This window comes from Centropristis striata, chromosome 12 (genome assembly GCF_030273125.1).
Source record: "Centropristis striata isolate RG_2023a ecotype Rhode Island chromosome 12, C.striata_1.0, whole genome shotgun sequence".
Lineage (NCBI taxonomy): Eukaryota > Metazoa > Chordata > Actinopteri > Perciformes > Serranidae > Centropristis > Centropristis striata.
The window spans coordinates 37,954,849-37,967,974 of NC_081528.1; the positions used below are offsets into that span (position 1 = coordinate 37,954,849).

The 13,126-nt window shown below is 38.9% G+C and overlaps 1 protein-coding gene across 1 annotated transcript; it reads left to right on the plus strand.

Moving 5' to 3' along the window:
- Window positions 1-1,891: 1,891 nt before the first annotated feature.
- shisa3 (shisa family member 3) lies at window positions 1,892-6,992 on the plus strand. Its single transcript, XM_059345866.1, has 2 exons — window positions 1,892-2,260; window positions 5,695-6,992. The coding sequence occupies exons 1-2, from the start codon at window positions 1,990-1,992 to the stop codon at window positions 6,267-6,269; spliced, it is 846 nt and encodes a 281-aa protein (XP_059201849.1). The 5' UTR covers window positions 1,892-1,989; the 3' UTR covers window positions 6,270-6,992.
- Window positions 6,993-13,126: the final 6,134 nt, after the last annotated feature.

A 13,126-nucleotide genomic window follows, 5' to 3' on the forward strand; every position in this document is an offset into this window, starting at 1 on the left:
CAATATTCTGTTACTGTGTTGCCCATTTCTCCTCTCAAATGTTTCCAGAAACATAATTTAAGAAACTGTTTACCTGTAATTAGAGAAAGTTCCTCATGTCATGTTCCTGACAGGCTTGTGTCACTCTTATGTAGACACCTTCAAAATAAAGTGTCACCATATCTTGCTTAAGTCACATGTTTAAAAAAAATGCCTAAGTCATTTATTTCTCTTAAGTTACATAATTTATACACAGTGTTATTACTATAGCCATCCTTTGTTACAACCTTTTTGAGTGAAATGATCAATAAATGGCATATTTTACACTTTTGGTGAATTTTTTTGTTTCCTGCAAAACTTTGTTGATGAGTTTGTTGATTATTTTAACAGGGTAAAGATATTAGTCCGCAACCGTTTATTACCCCTGTTTAAAATAAAAAGTGAACTGAGGGGTTCCAGATTAATAAAGCAAATTAATTAATTAATCTGTCGATGGCAGGCCAGTGCAAGTACATAATAATCATATATCATAATTAATGTTAGATTATTCTAACCGGTAGCAAATTAAAGTTTAAGGTCCCAGCTGGTAATAATTATGTTTTAATGTATAAAAATGTTTTCTAACATTAGGTAACTCTTCATTACCCTCTATGAGGCTGCAGCAGGCTCAGTTTTATAATTACAGTGAAAATAATGATATCATATGAAAGTGGAAGAGATATCCTAAGGAATCAGATATCTGAAATATGAGTCCTGTAAGTACACAAAGAACATTTTTAAGCAATTAATCGGCTGAATTTTTTTTTACCTTCACCAGTTAAAATATTAATAATGGAAAAAAGTTAAATCAGAATATGCCAACAAAATACAAACTAACAGTTACATTGACAGCATGTGCCAACACTATATGCTCACATTTGAACCCACGTGATGTAATTATGTATATTTTATTATACATTTAGAATTTTAAATCTTATATAAAAATGTACCTCTTGCCTTTGTCTATTCACTAACACATTAACAATGCCTCTAACACGTGTTAATAATACATTAAGTCCAAAGACAACTTTTGTTTTTACTTTCAATACAACACTGAAGTGTTACCATCACAAAAACCTTTAATGGACTGGAAACAGCTGCGTGCCAACCACCCACCTATAGCAACCCAGAGAGTATCTGATTATTATTATTATTATCTGATTATAAGAAAGTGTCTTTTACTTCTTACAAAGTCAAGTTTTCATGTGTTAGAGGAGGCTAAAGGTTCAATAATCTCACTTTAAATGTTGTATTCTTCCTCTGCAGACAGTCCTGTTGTGCTTCATGTTTTTAAATTAGATACATTTGCATTGTTCAGTATTAAATGTAACAATAATCATCAGTATAAACAGTTTGATTCAGTAGTTATGAAGCTGCATCACAGTGAGTCTCCTCTCCTGCAGAATAACCTCATTAAAATATAATTTACGCGTGTTATTTGGGCACCAACAGGTTTATGGAAACAGCCACTGAGACCACTACCACCACGTGAGCGCGCACGTCCTGTTAATGGGGGTTACGTGCGCGCGTTACACAGTCACAAAAGCAGCAACTCTCCAATGAGGAGGCGCACAACTTCTGCACCACATCAACAAACCACCGCCGAGAGGAGCAGAGAGAAGAGGAGCAGAGACCCGGAGCAGAGAGACCCGGAGAGACCCGGACCCGGAGCAGACTGTCTGATGTTCGGATGAAGTTCAGATGATGTTTTAAAAAAGTGACTCAATAGCAGATTTAATTCAGGATCTTCTCACTTTGCGCGTTGGGAACTTTTGTCCTGTTTGGATGGTGGAAACATGACGGTGACTCCACGTTCCTCTCCGGCTCGCTGCGCTTCTCTTCCACTAAACTCATGAGGAGTGTGTGACCCGGACCGACGCGCTCGGTGGCCGGGAGCTGAAGCTCCAGAGCCCCGCAGGGACCCGCAGGGACCCCCGCAGGGACCCGCACGGACCCGCAGCGGCCGCCGGCATGGTGCGCCTGCTGAGCTGCCTGCTGCTCGGGTATCTGACCTGGAATCTGCGGATCTCGGACGCGCAGGGGGAGTACTGCCACGGCTGGCTGGACGCTAATGGGAATTATCACGATGGTTTCCAGTGTCCGGAGGACTTTGACACCATGGACGCCACCGTCTGCTGCGGCTCGTGCGCGCTGCGCTACTGCTGCGCGGCCGCGGACGCGCGGCTGGACCAGGGCAGCTGCACCAACGACCGGGAGGTGGACAACACGGAGTTTGCAGCGCGTAAGTTTGTTTTCTTTAAACTTAATAACCAACTTTACATTGTTCAATTCTTCTAAAAAAAAATGAAGCATTTTAACAAAACTTTAAGGAGTTCTGAGTTGATTTAGGTCGAGTTTAAACACCACAAATGCACAATTTAAGTCCTAAATCATTTGTTTTTAATCTAAATGTGATTGCATTTATTGCATTTACACGTTAAGTCTTTGTTATAGATTATTTAGTCTAAATATTGTATAAGAAAGTTGGTTTCTACAGAGAGGTCAAAGGTCAGCAGAACAACATCAATAAATTAAGATAGTGGTGGAATTTTTCAAATATTTTACTTAAGTAAAGGCACTACAATGTAAATATTCTTCAACAAAACTTATTTATTCAAAATCTAATTAAAGTGAAAGTACAAACATATTACAATTAAAACTTTAATTATTGTTATTATTGTGTGTTTTGTTCCTACTATCTTTGTCTTTGACAAGCAATAAAAAGTTTATTACAAGCATTAAAACTTAAGTAAAAATACTTACAATGCAGAATGGCCCACTAGAATAATACATATTATATCACTGAATTATACTTATTGATGCATGCACAATGTGTTCATCACTTTAAAGTTGAAGCAGAGTTCATTTAATTTGCTTAACCTACAATAATACATCATAATTTCATTATTTGAGTTATATTTTGCATTAAAAATCTGAATCTAGAAGGTAACTTATAAAAAAAATGTAGTACAATGTACCATATTGGCTTTCAAATTCGTTTAAAGTTGCATAAAAGTGAAGAACAAGTAGATTGTGCTGAAGCAGTACATGGTAAATGTACTTAGTTACTTTAAACCACAGAGAGTAGAGTCGCTTTAAGTTAAGCTGTCAAATAAAGTTATAAGAAACAAAATGAAAGATTTAGTAACAAATGTCTCCTGTCATTTGAATAGTTCAACTCAACACAAGAAGAAAAATGTTTGTTAAATTGTTTTAAAAAGTTGCAGGAAAAACTCAAGCAAACGCTTTCCGTAGAACTTTCTGCTCTGTTGTTCGGGACCTTTTATAAATGTAGATTCTTGTGTTTAAAAGTTTGAATTCCAGCGTTTATCAGCCCGAGTGTCCAGTTTCCAGCAGCTCTTTATCTCTGCTCCTGTGGCTTCATTTGACCTGAACGCCTGCAGATTCTTATCAGTGTTAGAAGAAAAAACTGGAGTTTTTTCAATGCCTCAGCCTGTCAGTCACTCAACAAACCTTCTTCATTCTTTTCAAATCTTTAAACAGAAGTTTGCACAAAACTTACCGGAGATAAGCCGGATCACGATGCAGGAATGTGTTCAAAACTTTCCAACACAAGTTGCTTATTGTGCTGCTGCACATAAAACACTTTTTCTTTGACTTCTCCAACCAAAGTAATCACATCACAATCATTCTTTAAACCTTTATAGACTCAAAGTGTTGCACTGTGAGCTGTGAAATCTTTAATAATCACTCACTTTAACCCCCAAAGTTTTATTTTTCTTTAAAGTTTTCTTTAAATTTCCCGAGCTGATAAGCTGCAGGGCGTCAACTGACCCAGCTGTGTGCACAATTTCCTATTTTTTCCTTGTCAAAATAAAAAACATTCACTGATTTCCTCCCAAAGTGCAAATGGTTTGACAGAGAGTAACCTGAGCTGTTTGTGTTTTCAGCAGGAATGTTTCTATTATAAGATAAAGGACTTAAATAAAATAACATGATTAAATTATGTTTAATATCACAATTTCAGCCAACATAAACATCAGACTGTGGTGGCCAACAAGGTGAAACTCAACTTTAACAACTATATTCAAGATTTATTAGCACTTATGTTTCATAATGCTTTCTAATGCAGCTGTAAGAGGATGTAAATGTTTAATTATGTATTTGTGAACAACTATAACTTTCTGCTCCTGTGAGCATCTGTAAGTGGAGGCTGCTGTACAAACAGGATATAAATGAGAACATACAGAAGTAAAACACAGTTATTATAATACAAAACACCTAAAACGTCCTAATCACCAACTTTTTCCACAAATGCTTAATCGGTTTGTGTTTAGGTAAAAATTCTCTGATTCCAGCTTCTGGGATGGGACTATTCTCTGGTTTCTTTCCTCAATATCATAACGATAATAATAAGACATTTAAGCATGTCAACTTGGGATTCAGGAAACACTGATCGGCATTTTTCACCATTTTCTGACTTTTTATAAACTAAACTTATCAATAATCAAGAAAATAATTAGAGCCTGACTGATGTTATTGGCTGATATTGGTGTATATGTTGTCAGATATGAAAACTTTTTTTTTTTACACAATATATATAGTAGAAATGGTGTTAGCTATAATAGCTAATTTCATTTCTATGTATTCTTTATTCTCTCAGTAAGCATTTCTAGAATTAGAATTTTTATTTTCTTTTGTAAAGTGCCTTGGTAGAGTCATATCAGTGCTGAATCCAATTAAAAAGGTCTATTTTCATTCCAGTTCAAAAAAGTATAATATTGGCCACCATATCGGTTATGTGTGAAGTTTTTCCCTTTAAAATCATTATCAGTATCGGTCAGGCTCTTAAAATAATAGACAGATTGATTGACAATGGACATAATCATTAGCTGCAGCCCTAATTATGTGTCCTGCAACATTTTTATTATCTATTTTCTTATGTTAAAGAGAGGAGTTAAAGTTAAGTTAGAAACAAAGTAATTTATCTTTGATATATTCAGTTTCTCTGAACATTTTTCAGCTGTTTAATTTGTACAGTACAGGCCAAAAGTTTGGACACACCTTCTCATTCAATGCATTTCCTTTATTTTCATGACTGTTTACATTGTAGATTCATCAAAACTATGAATAAACACATATGGAATTATGTTCTTAACAAAAAAAGTGTGAAATAACTGAAAACATGTCTTGTATTTTAGATTCCTCAAAGTAACCACCCTTTGCTTACTAGAATATAAGACATGTTTTCAGTTATTTCACACTTTTTTGTTAAGTACATAATTCCACGTGTGTTCATTAATAGTTTTGATGAATCTACAATGTAAATAGTCATGAAAATAAAGGAAATGCATTGAATGAGAAGGTGTGTCCAAACTTTTGGCCTGTACTGTATCTTGAGCCATAAATAAATCACTATGGTTGTTTTTTTCTTACACATTTTAAAGAACCAGCAGCTTCCTGTCCCATGAAGGTGTTTCCTCTTTAACCCATTGAAGCCTGGAAAGTGGATACGTCATTTTGTAGTATTTGTATAAGCTCTCAAATACTTTTTGAATTTCATTTCTATCTGCTGCAGAGGCTGAAAAATCTATTATTTAGTATTGAATTTACAGAAAAACTTCAGGTTTTAGGGGCTGATTTTAAAATCGCCCAGAGGTTTTACAGGCGTTTCAGGCCTCAGTGGGTTAACATCCTGTGTTCCTCCGCCCTCAGAGCCCGTCTACGTGCCCTTCCTGATGGTGGGCAGCATCTTCGTGGCGTTCGTGGTGGTGGGCTCTCTGGTGGCGGTCTACTGCTGCACCTGTCTGCGTCCCAAGCAGCCGACCCAGCAGCCAATCCGCTTCTCCCTGCGGAGCTGCCAGGGCGAGACCATCCCCATGATCCTGACCTCCGCCCCCCCGAGCCTCCGCGCCCCGTCGAGGCAGTCCAGCACGGCCACCACCAGCTCCAGCTCCGCAGGAGGAGGCAGCTCCATGAGGAGGTTCTCTCTGGGGGGTCAGGGGTCACAGCAGCAGCACGGCTGCCTGGTGTCGGCCACCGTCTCCTCGTCTGCCTCCACCCCCACACAGACCCCTCAGACTCTGCCTCCGCCCCCACCTCCCCCCTACACCTCCCCCCCAGCCCCCATGCAGCACCCCCTGCCCTCCACCCACAGCCACAGCCACGCCCAGCTGCAGCTCCACCCGCCCGTCTCCCAGAGCTTCCTGCTGCCCCAGCAGTACTTCTTCCCCCTGCAGCCCGACGCCTTCTCCGCCGCCAAGGGCTTCGCCGACTTCGGCCAGAGCTGACAGACAGAGCTCCCGGCGGGCGGAGCGGAGGGATTACAAGCTTCTCTAAACGCTCCGATGTGACCAAACACACTGCAGCACAGCTGGTGGTGTTGGTGGTGGAGGCCCGGCCGGCCAAACGGACACACAGCGAGCAGCAGGAGGTGGAGGAGGGATAAAGTGTTTCCTTCTGCATCACAGCACATCAGAGCTGAACAGCCAATCACACGCAGCAACAGTTGGAATCTTGTGCACTTTTAACTTGTAAACAGACTTCACTGTTCCTACAGTTTATTTTTTATACAGGCTGATTTTATAAGCTCACAGAAAAGACTGAAATCTTGCCAATATATCATAAACCTTCCTCAAAAAAAGAACAGCAGCAACACTCCGGGACTCATTGTTTTACGTATTAAAAATAGATGTTGGAAACCAGGGAAATGTGTTTTTTGACAATCGGAAGGACCTCTGACAGAGACGAGGACCTGATACACACAAGACATTTGATTTTGAAAGGAAATGTGGACTTTTATATGTTGTACAGGCATTATACCCAGAGCAGGGTTGATATATTGATTCCCGAATTTACAGCAAATAAAATGTTGTCCCTCAGTTCCTCCTGTGCTGATGAATGCAAAGTAGGGCTGTGCCATATCGTATCGTTCACAATAATATCGGTATATTTTTTTTATGGTTAAAAAAAATGCATATCATGATATTGGCAACGTTCCAACTTCTTGATGTCGTTGTTAAAGTTGTTTTAATCACAAAAAGCTACTTACTCTCTGTCGCTAAACACATGCAGTTTTCAAAATAAGAGCACAGTGTGTTAAGAGAATCCACCACAGAATTTACAAGAAGACTGTCAAAATAAGATGCCTTAAATAAAACATACAAGAACCTTTATTCTCCTTTACTAAATTTCATTAAAATAAGCCTCCGGAACCCCTAAATGGTTATTTTTATTATTTGCTCATACCTAAGAGTAATTTTTTTTGTATTTTGCAACTGTTGAGATTTGCATTTCAAACTACATTTTAGATTTTTAATTATTTATACAGACTAAAAAAACAAACATATTTTCTCTATCTTTTAAATCTTTAATATTTTATTTTTTCCCCACAAAAAACACTTACATAACAAAACACAAAAAAAAGAAAAGGGGAAAAAACAAACAAACAGCACAGCACACAGACAAGGAATACAACAAAATAAATAAAAATAAGAGATAAAAATACGATTAAGAAAATAAAATAAAATGAAAAATAATGAGTTACCACTGTGTTAGCTATACATCTCTCATCAACCGTCAGTCACCCAGTCATCCGCGCAGATATACAAGGCCGTACAGTCCACATGAAATTTTCTCTATCTTTTTAAGTATTTCCTAATAGTCAAGAATATCGTTATCGCAAAAATAGCCTGCAATATGTCCATATGCCATATCGCCCACCCCTAATGCAGAGTCTGATGTTTTTGTGCTGTGAAAGAAGCTTCATCATCACTCAGACAAAAAGAAACCGGAGCGCTCGGCCTGCAGCAGCTCACTACCTGTCGCTCATTCTTGCGCCAGACTTCCCAGCAGGAATGCGGCGCTGAGATCAGTCATTGTCAGTGCTCAATGAGCGTGGCGTGGTCACAGTGTTAAAAACAACTCGGCCCAGAAATAGAGGTTTAGGTTGCACCAACAGGTAGAGGGAAAGCTCCACAAAGGCTGTTCTGTTCTCTGGTTATCTGACTGTGAAACAGAGCTGCAATCAGTGGAACCTGCAGGTCTGAGGATGTTTGTGCTGCGTTCAAGTGTTCTCTGTTATCATCAGACTGTTGGATAAAACAGAACTTACCTGTCAGATTCCAGCGTTCACGTGTTCAGGTTCTGTTTCTACTCACAGCTGTCACTCTTCACTTCTCACATTCCACCTTCTGCTCATGAAAGGGAAATTTAAATCGTGAACAACTTTTCATGACATTTTTCTAAATCTTTCGACAGGTATAGACTTTCATTTCTCTGCCAGGTCTCCAAAAATGTTCCAGTTTCTTTTCCAAGTCAGAGCCGTGATTATGACTCCTCATGATGAAGGCTTTTGCTTTGTTCTGTCTCACAGATTTCATCCAAATTCAAACATTTTTATGGATACTAAACTCCCAATCCGTGCTAATGAGACCAAGAACGCATTAAAGTTGTAATCTGTAAATTGTTATGAAATCAAATGCATGTGTTCGATGTATTAATGCACTAATGTAGTCTTCTTTATTAGCAGCGTAGCCGCCATTCAACCTGCACACAGGATACGTTTCCTTTGAACGAGACGCCCTGCACTCACATGTTGTTGGGTTTGTTTTTTTAAATGCACCTTCAAAACAAGAAAACAGTCTTTTTTTATGAATGGTCAGCACACCTGGCACCTTAAATATCTCAGTATTGGAACAAGATCAACGATCAGACGCTATAAATGTGTCAACCTGCTGCTTTTCCCTTGAAATTCTTCTTGATCGACTTCATTAAACCAATATGAGTTTGTTTGGCTGCACTGTGAACAGATGCAGTTTCTTTTTTTACTGTATATCTGAAAAAGCAGCTATCAAGTGTTTGTTAAATGATTCATTGAGCAAAATGGTTGATCACAATTTGCCTTCAAATATTATGTTTTGGTCTGACTAACAGTGAAAACTCATTATGACATAAATAAGAAACATTTTGGTAGCTTTGCTTGATAAAGTAATTATAGATTATCAATAATATTATCTGAGAGATTTATGTCCCAAAAACCAAAGATCTGAGATGTTAAATACTGCCCGTTGTTTGTTTTGTTCAGCAAACATCTGGATGCTCAGACTGATCTCTTTTCTTCTGTAGTCTTGCTCTGTTGATGCAGATTAGTCTGAATCTGCGTTGGGTCCAGTAGCTAGCTAATCATTAGCCGCATCATTAGATATTTACTTGCTGTGATGTTGCATCTTCATTTTAAACATCCAGTGCAGTGATCCGGCTCTGTACCGCCTTTAGAGGTAGTAACATACACTGAAAAAAGAACCAACTTAATTGAATTGTTTCATTTGGTAACACCTAAATGAATTAAGTTCTTTCAAATTAATTTAATAAGTTAGATTAACACAACTGATTTTAAATTAATTTGAAAGAACTTAATTCATTTAGGTGTTACCAAATGAAACAATTCAATTAAGTTGGTTCTTTTTTCAGTGTATAGACAGTTCAAGGCCGGATCAATGTAAACCATTGGAGCCGGCAAGACAAACAGACGTGATGTACGTTATTTGTGTGATCGACACTCGGAAAGGAATTTGATCGTATCATCAGAAACGCTGCTTTCACTTGGAGCCGACAGTCATCAATCACGGTCAGCAAAATGCAGAAAACTTTGCTCGAGTCTGTAGAACCTCTACAGCGAGAAACAGCATGATCGGCATTTCTTCTCTCAGGCCCCGTTCACACGAGGACGGTCTGAACAGAAGACGCAAAAGTGGCGTCACGTCTTCACTTTTTATTCCTCGTTTAGACGAGCGTTTTCAGGAGGAAATCTGCTGCATACGGTGACGCAAAAGTGTGTGAAATGTGATTGTATGCAGCCAGGCGGCATCACTTAAAGCCATAAGAGCATCTTTGGGCATGCAGAAGTTTTCACGCCACACATTTTCATCAGCTACTCCTTCCACAAAGTTCTCCTCCATCACTAGATCTCCCAGGTCTCGTTCACACCCGTCTGGCTCCTCCCACCAATCGCTGCATCCAGAATGTGATGGAGGTAATTCCAGATCCTTCTCTGTTCACTAATACTATCTGTACATATCCTGGACATTTGGTGGAAAGACTCCTGTAAGTTTATTAGAGCTGCCAGAGCAGCTTGAAGGTCCCACCATGGAAATAATCCCACGTTTCTTTATTTCCTGTCCTGGAGCATGTATGTGACGTAAACACATACGTGACGTGAGCAGATCAGATCAGAGTTTTGTGTCTTGTCAGTGTAGACGACACGCTACGGAGGAGAGGATTACACTTTTACACTTTGGAGGGTGGTTTCAGATTTTTGCATCTTTAAGCCCCAAAAACGCCGTCACCGTCTAAACGAAAGGCACTTCCATTAAAATATTTTGCCGTTTTCACCCGCGAGCGTCCTCGTATAAACGGGGCCTCAGTCTGTAGAATCTCTACAGCGAGAAACAGCACGATTGGCATTTCTTCTCTCATTATTGTTCCTCTTCCACTTTGTTCCACAATGCAGGATTGCAAAGTGGATTCACAGACTGGGGACGCTAATATTTGGCCATTGAGGAATCAGTATGAATGTCCTGAGGCGAAATGACGGTAGTGATTTTTACGACACAGTATAGAATTGCTACTTTTTGCAACTTGGTCTATGTGAGCCGTCCATGTTGTTGCACGACTCTGAGCTCAGTTGCTGCAGTTGTGCAACACTGCTGCCACACTACGTCTACTGCAGAAGCATGAAACCCGTTCAAGAATAGAAAAACTCTTCCCGGACTTGTTTAGCAAACGTAACCTCATAATCAAGGAAATTAAGTCAACTTTAGTTTCTCATCTCTGTTTCCCAGACACAGAACTGCAGCATCATAACAAATATGGACTCTATTGTTGCAGTTTGTTCCCTGCAGGCAGATGTTTCTTCCTGCCTTTTCCTGTTTAGCTTCTCTGTGTCCTGTTTGTCGCCACACACACCAACAACAGCAGCGATATCAAACCTGCAAAGAAGAAGAAGAAGAAGAAGAAGAAGAAGAAGAAGAAGAAGAAGAAGAAGAAGAAGAAGAAGAAGAAGAAGAAGAAGAAGAAGAAGAAGAAGAAGAAGAAGAAGAAGAAGAAGAAGAAGAAGAAGAAGAAGAAGAAGAAGAAGAAGAAGAAGAAGAAGAAGAAGAAGAAGAAGAAGAAGAAGAAGAAAGAAGAAGAAGAAGAAGAAGAAGAAGAAGAAGAAGAAGAAGAAGAAGAAGAAGAAGAAGAAGCAGGGACGTCCACAGTGTTCCTCCAGGATTGTAAAGTTTATTTCAGTAGTCCTTCATGGCAGTAAAAGACAACACTTATAAGTTTGCAGTCCCAACATGCAGAACAATCATCGAACAAAATGACGGAAAAAAGAAACAAATATTGAAAAAGTAAAAGTTAAAGGTGCGTTTTTTTTCTCTTTTGTAAAGTGATCAACACTCGAGGGAGAATCAAAGTAGTACAGTTAAACATTTTAGAGAACGCTTGTGTTATCCATTCATGCAGCCCACGACTTCCACAGACAACAACGTGTGTTTTTATGTTTTCTGGATAAAAAGAAAGCAACAGTCCAAGCCTTCCACAACGACGACATCCACATTCAGCGGTTTTTGGAAACTTTTTGACAAGATGACGACCAATTAAGTTTTAACACTAAAGACCAGCAGAGAATTAAAGAATCATTAAGCTCAATAAAGAGCTTTCCTGTGAAGCAGAGGTACACTGCATGAAGAAAACAAGTTACAAACATGTACACTCAAGAGAAATCAGATACTGAAACCAGATAATACCAGATATCCACGACCGGAAAAGGTACATGGAGTGCATTGTGCAGCATCTCCTGTCGAAGCGAGCCGAGGGTCACAAACTCACACAGTCACACACACATTCATACCGTACGAACACTCCATGCATCAGCACACAGCAGTACACCATAGCTAAACCTGGAGTCGTGCAGACGGACAACTGAGCAAGCTCACACACACACACACACATTCTTGTACTCCTATCTTTGTGAGGGCCATCATTGGCATAGTGGATTCCCTTGCAAGGTTAAAAGTTTTAATTTTGTTGTGAATTTTTCTTTTCAAATTCAGTTTTTAGAGTGGGTTTGCTAGTTTTAGTTTGGTATTTATTTTTTTGAAATGATTAGTTTTAGTTTTTTTTTGTAATGGGGTACTTGTTGGGTGGGAGATTAAAAAAATGTCACAGTAAATTTTGCCTTTATTTCCATCTTCAAAAAGTTGACAAAGATGAAAACGAAGGACATTTTCACTATAATTTTAGTTCGTTTTAGTTAGTTTTGTAACCACACAATACAGTTTCAGTTAATTTTAAACTCTCATTTTTGAGAGAATTCAGTTAGTTTTAATGAGTTTTGAGAGTGAGTTTGCTAGTTTTAGTTTAGTTTTTATTAGTTGTAGTGTTTTGTAATGGGGTATTTGTTGGGTGGGAGATTAAAAGAGGTCACAGTAAATTTTGCCTTTATTTCCTTTGTCTGATCCATCTTCATTATTTATGGAAAAAGTTGACAAAGAGGAAAACGAAGGACATTTTCACTATAATTTTAGTTAGTTTTGTAACCACACAATACAGTTTCAGTTAATTATCATTATCATGTAACCTTTAACCCTTAAAACAAAGTCTGAAATCTCAAAAAAGCCTTTAAAGAAGTGAGGACCGGCCGAAATGTCCTCACTTTGCAAAAATGTCCCCACTCTGTTGGTTAAAAAGGTCTTCCGGTCCTCACTATGTAGGAAGTACAAGAACACACACACACACACACACGACATAGAAACACACCAGGAGACGCCGAAGCTCCTGATCTCACATAGAAGAGACACAGACATGCAACGCATACAGAGAAGTTATCCACAGTAGAGGTGACACACACACACACACACACACACACACACACACATTCATACACACACACACACACATACATACAGCACATGCACATGCAGCGATAAACCGACACACACTCACGCCGTCAGATCTCCCATAGGGAGAAGAAAAAGCAATCACACAGACGTTAAAGTAGTCAATTATAAATAAATCAAGCTGTAACAATATTAATAATAAGAACAAGACATTTAAGAAAGCTCCTCTTTCCATCTAATCTATCCTGCCAGTTTATCAGAGG